Source organism: Chaetura pelagica, unplaced genomic scaffold (assembly GCF_000747805.2).
Source record: "Chaetura pelagica isolate M959 unplaced genomic scaffold, ChaPel_1.0 scaffold356, whole genome shotgun sequence".
NCBI lineage: Eukaryota > Metazoa > Chordata > Aves > Apodiformes > Apodidae > Chaetura > Chaetura pelagica.
In genome coordinates, this window is record NW_009953964.1 from 9,202,634 (window position 1) to 9,208,633 (window position 6,000).

Here is a 6,000-nt window from a genome sequence, read left to right on the forward strand (position 1 = left end):
CTTCCAACAGCCTGGTTTTTATGGGTTGCCTTTTTTTTCCCCCTGGAGTACATGGAATAACACCTTCTTTTGTGCTTACAAAACAAATGCTGCCTTCCAAAGTCTGGAAGAACTTAGGAAGTTTTTAATTATAAGAAAAGAAAAATGAGGACAGGTGAAGTTGGACTGTGCGGAGTGCTCTGCTGGTCTGATCTAGGACAATGTGCCCTACATAGAGCTCAAATATAACATCCTTTGGGAGGCTGTCTTGCTTCCATTCAGCTTTTGTGAGACCACCCCCTCCCCATGGTACTAATGATGTATTTTCTGAAGCTGAACAAGTATCGTGGTCTTGCTATCAGCCTTCATGCTGTAAACAAAAGCATTAGTGGCAGGCGTAGAGAGGGAGGCAAAACGAGGTACAGATGGGGAATTTATTCTAGTGATATGCTTGCAATTTCTGCTTTCCTCTTGCTATCAGCACTGAAATAGCTCATCCCCAGCCACAGTCAGCAGCTCTACCCTAGGTGGGTGACACTTTCCCTTGATAGATACAAGGTCTCTCTTTTTTCTTCTATTTGTCTACTTTTCCTGCCAAGGCAGTGCCATTGCATTGAGCTGAAAGAGTTGCTCTTCCTTGATGGAAACCTTGTAGTTGGCAAATAGAGGGATATTAAGGGAAACAGAAAATCTTTAGATGTGTCATTAGACACTCCAATGAAGATGTGGCCAAATCAGTACTTCTCCCTCCTGTGTCATACTGGCCAGGAAATTCCTGCAATCTTATATTTGTAAACCCTTGAACAGGAAAAAAAAAAAAACAAACCACAAGTTTTTTCTTTGAGGAGCCTTATTAATTCTCCTCCTGTACATTCCTAGTTCTTTTTGCAGGGAAGCATTTTTCCTTCTGTGTATTTGTTAGCAGAGAGAACAGTTTGTGTTCATCTCTACCCCACTGTCCACATGACTAAACTGCAGAGAGGATGTTTCGGTGAATCAAAAGGATACTACGGAAGTGCAGCAACGACAATCCAACAGGCCCTACAAAGGGAAAGGTTCCTCCAGTCCCTCCTGACAGTGCTCATACACACACACAGGCTCAAAGAGTGAAAGCAGTGTCTGACACCAGGCTGAACCAAGAAATCCTTTGTGCATTGCAGTGCCGGGAGCCCCTTGTGCACAGCACCGCGCTGTGCGCTCCACAGCAAGCGGGTACTGCAACAGTCCCTACCCCAACCTCAGGGCTGTGTGATGGGGCTTCTTTTCCTCTGGTTCCCTCCTGGTCTTACATGTTGCTGCTAATTTTGGCATTGCCTGCCAAGCCATTTTTTTTTTCTTTTCCCAACTGTGTCACACAAAAAGCAGCACAGCTCACACACAGTGCAGATACACCCTAGGATTTACTCTGCAGCACCAATTCCATCTTTGGTACTTGCTTTTAGAGCCAATGGTTTCACTGGTTCTTGAAACCAGAACTCTCTTACTTCTCTGTCATTATTAGGCATGCCCCTTATTGTGGATCTGGACTCCACTTGCATTAAGCTGCTGTTTTCTGCTAGGTCTTTCTTAAATTACAAGGACAGATGGCTAAACTGGAGCTGGAGAAGAAGTTGCTCACAGTAAACAGACTCCTGTGCACCCTGTGGGTGGAATGGGGCGCCTTTGTTGTACATCAGGGCTACAGGAAATACGGGAATGACACCTCAACATAATGAGTCAAGCTAGAGAAACAAAAGAAAATTCATTGTTGGGAGTTTGATGCCACTTTAGAAGCAATGAAAGAGAAAATGCAAGACATACTGAATAACTGTAACTCTACCTCACCTCTGTGTCTTGGCACAAACCAACATGATTCAGAAATCCTTTGCCTGTGTGTTCAGGGGAGTTGCACCTTTGGATCAAGATGTCTCATATTTCAGACACAAAAAACCGCCAGTCAGGGATAAAGACATCAAAGTAAGAGAGAGAACCACCAAACACCACTACTTACAGGTGTATGTCATCTCAAAGCTGTCGCTAATGTTCACAATGTCGATCTGGGGAAGGAGCTTGGGGGGTTCCGTGAGCTGAGACAAGGCAAACCTAAAAGCCGCATGTTCCTGGGACTGCTGATTAGGAAATAACCCCCCTGGGGAGATAAACAGAACAAGAAGAAAGATCTTAAGCACACCCATATTAGCAATCTCTTAATTCCAAAATATTCCTGGGAACAGAGACAACAGCTCCCCAGTCCAGGCAGTGCCTTGACTCTCCAAAACCCTCCAGCCCACAAGACCCGTGGGGTTTTGTGCCCACTGCAGACAGGCTGGGAGCAGAAAACCATTCCAGCCTGTTCATTACGCAATGCCTGGATCATATATGGGAGCCCTGATGCATCCCTGGGCCTGGCAGCCTGTGGGGTCGGGATGAACCACGGGGTTTGGCTCAACCTCTTCACCTTCCTGTAACTTTAATTAAGAGAAATAGAAGCACTGCCAATGTTATCTTTCTAAATAAAGGAGGAATGAGAGTTTTTCTTACTCCTTCTCTCACTTGCAATTAGGCTCAATTTAAACCCTGCTAAGAGAAGTGATTTTCTACAGAAGTGGTATGGGGGGTCCCCCACACTATGGGACTCCAGGGCAGACTGACTGAACCTGGTGCAGCACTGGGTGGTTGGGTACAGGGCTGGGAGAGCCGGAGTAACATGGGACCCACAGAGCCAAAGACTTCATGCTACTGGACGTTTGCTGCATGGCTAAACCTTAAATTTAACAGGTGACAGTGGCCAGACTCAAAGAGGGCAGAAAATAAAAAAAACCCTCGACCTTCAAAGAAATCGATCTGAAATACAGGCATATGCAGAATTACAGATCGACAGACATAGAAGAGGAACTGGGACCAGACTGGCCCCAGGTTCAGAGCATCCCCTTCCCTCCATCATAGACTTGAAATAAAGTGCTGCGGTAACCCGGCCCTAGGAAAAGTTTCCTGCCGCTTCCTCCAGCAGGAAACTTGGCTTGTGACAGGCCCCTTAACCACCACCAGAACGATGCTATTAAATTCAGACTGTCTTGTAATCTATATGCATTTAAAGGGAGCACTGTTGTTGGCATTTTACGAGAGGGGAAGCGAAGCACTGAGCCACAAAGTAGAATTAAAATAAAGAAGCAGAAAGTACCGATATCCACCCCTCCAGGGCAGGTGGCTTGGGGGAAAAAAAAATGCGGAAGGATCTGCAATCAACGGCACTTTGTACATCTTTAGTCTAGAGGGCATCTCCTTGTTTTGTGCAAAAAGGGCTATTTGTACGTTAATATCCCCCCCTCCTCCCCGGTAGCCCCTCCCTCAGCCTAATCATAGGTGTTAGGAATTAAGATCGTAATAGCCGAGCTAAGCTGTTTCATGTGTTTGTTAAAAGGGAAAAATTCTGGGATGTTGCACAAATTGGGGGTAAAGGGGAGACAGGAAGGGGGAAAGACAGGGATGCAGCATCAACAGCAATAAAAGCACTGATTGTGCAGCTGGACTCGGGCAGGAGTTCCCTGAACTTGGTGGATTAGCAGTTGATTAGCATCGTAAAGGGAAGGGAGGTGGGAAAGAAAAGAGGCATGCAAGGGAAGAGAATTTGGGACCTGGTTACAAATCATCAAAGATCAACGGGAGAGAGTAATAATAAACCTGGGGAAGGAGGGAGAGGAGGAGGGAGAGGAGCACTGAGAAGTTAGAGGAGGGGAGAAAGGAATCAAACAGGCACTGCTGATGCGCAGGGGAAGCAAGTAGCATGAAACGAGAAGAGACTTCAATGGAAAATCTTCCTCCAATCGCTCTGCCCTTATTCTTTAGCAACAACAACAGAGCGCGCCTGTTTGTTACCTCTCGTCCCAGTTACCTACGGATGAGAGCATCCTCACAAAATGTATAATGCAACCGCTGATTTTGCAAATGTAGCAACGCACCAAGACAGCCCATGCATTTCTCGGAGCAAGAAATTGATTTTTTTCGTGCTTCCTCCATTTCAGAGTCATTTTTCTCCCTTTGTCTTGGTGTATGTGTGCAGGCATTTATTCCAAACCCTCCCCTCCCCCAAAACCAAATGGATACATCTCTGCTTTTGCAAAGCCGGTACCAACATACAAATCCAGCCCTCGCGGTTCATCCCCTCGCTCTCACACACATACACACGCACAAGCACACTTTGCCTTTACAAGCAAAGGAACGGGTCCGTTTGCCCCCAGCACCCGCTTCTCCATCCCTACCCACTCGCCCGGGAACGTCAATCCCAAACGGCCCCGAGCTCCGCACTCACCTATCTGGATGTTGTTGGGGAAATTGGCCCCTAACACCGCCCCTAGGAAACCGGTGCAGAAGAAGGCAAAAATGTGCTGCATATTCCCTTTTGCATTGGCGAAAAAGAAGTCCAGTTCCAAGCATAGATTTGATTTTTCCCCGCTCTGCTCTCTTTAGCTGCCTCTCTCGCCTCCCCTCCGCTGAGCTTTCAGGGTTGAGCGTCTCCCTCGCTCGGAATCCAGCGCTGAGACTGCTGCTGAACACCGCCTGGCAGCAGGATTAACTGATCCCCGGGAGAAGAAAGAGAGCCCGCTCCTCATCCACATCCCTCCCCCGCCACACACAACGCGCACACGCACACACCAGGCGCTTCCACCCAGCTCATTCTCCTGCTCCCAGTTGGAGAGCAACAGCTGGGTACCGCATCCCCCCCTTCGCCCTGGTTATTCCCACAGGGGTCCAGGCTGGGGTCTCTAAGGGCAATTCCCACCTACCCGCGGGCTTTCCCCCTCAACTTCTCTTGGCAGAAGCTAGAAAGAACCTGCAAATCAGTAGGTGGCAAACTCCTCTAGAGAAAAGGCTTAACCTCCTCTGCATCTGATCCATCGCTTCCCAGTCTGGGCTCTCACCCCTGAGCCCAGGAGTTGAACAGATCAGTCTCTACAGCCTGGCTCATTAGAATAATAATAATAAATAAAAAAGGGCAGTACCCTGCAAACATGCCCTGGATGGAAGGATTTCAGAGTAACAGACGAGATCCCAACAGATGAAGAAAAGAACCCTCCAGCATCAGCTTTCTCATTTATTTTTCCTGCCCACCATTAGAGGCATTTTACCCCTGTACTTGATGTGGAGGAATCTGTGCTCACCAGCACCATAAGATAGGGCAGGTTTCTGAAATTAGGTGATTGCTTTAGCCTTGGATCATTGCAGGAGCTGTTGGTTTGTGGCAGTTCTAATGAGGTTGGAGCCTATTTAGCCACAAGCAGCTTTACTCAAAAACAAGGAGGGGAAATAAATCAATAAAAGTACTAACAATTAAAAAAGCAGTTCCCAGGCACAACCTGGGATTTAGAAATATTTGAGGAAGAAGTGCTGTGAACACAAAGTTATAGCCATCACAGAAAGGAGAGAAAGTTCACTCATTCCCATCTGAAACACATGAAGTTTCAAACCAAATTTGGGGCATCTTGTGTCAGAATCTGAATGCCCGTGTCCAAGCTCAGATACTCTGTCCTGTTGGCAGCCTGAGTAAGCACATGGGTTAAACAGCAGAGAGGAAACAGAGTGGGGTGGGGGGTGGAGGAGAAGGATGTTTGTGGCAGAGTCAGAAAAAGGACTGAGATGCCCCATGTCCTGGTTTGGCATAGGGTACTTTGCCCTGGTTCCCTATTCCCTATCTCCAAAACCATGTGGTTAAATTGAAAGAGCATTGCTAAGTGGTGACTGATGATCAAAAGTTGAAAATTGCTTCTGCATAAAGAGCAGTTGGACAGATGAGAACTCTGCAGAGTGGAACAATCAAAATGGGATGTGACAAAAGCCTACAAAATCTGCAATACCATGAAAACATTCCCTGTTGGCCATGGGGCCCAGGTGTGACATAACTTGATGGTGCAGGGAAGCACTGCTCTTTCTGTCCTCAAGCCTTTCTCAACAGAATAGTCTTGAAAATAGAAGTAGTAGCAATCTTTTTGTTGGCAAGTCCCCTCTTTCTTCTGAAAGATTTACTACAGGTTTGGTTCCTATGCC

The 6,000-nt window shown here is 47.0% G+C and overlaps 1 protein-coding gene across 3 annotated transcripts in view; it reads right to left on the reverse strand.

The window, feature by feature from the left end:
- The window catches only part of GRIA1 (glutamate receptor, ionotropic, AMPA 1), a 118,056-nt gene extending 113,539 nt beyond the window's left edge, over positions 1 to 4,517 (reverse strand). For 2 of the 3 annotated variants that reach the window (XM_010002015.1, XM_010002016.1), the window contains exons 1-2: positions 4,268 to 4,517; positions 1,970 to 2,107 (exon numbers count right to left, since the gene is read on the reverse strand). In XM_010002015.1, coding sequence (XP_010000317.1) covers positions 1,970 to 2,107; positions 4,268 to 4,349 — 220 coding nt within the window. In that variant the 5' untranslated portion in view covers positions 4,350 to 4,517. The remainder of the gene's footprint in view (positions 1 to 1,969; positions 2,108 to 4,267) is intronic. The other variant, XM_010002017.1, reaches the window with a different exon arrangement.
- Between the last annotated feature and the right edge of the window lie 1,483 nt (positions 4,518 to 6,000).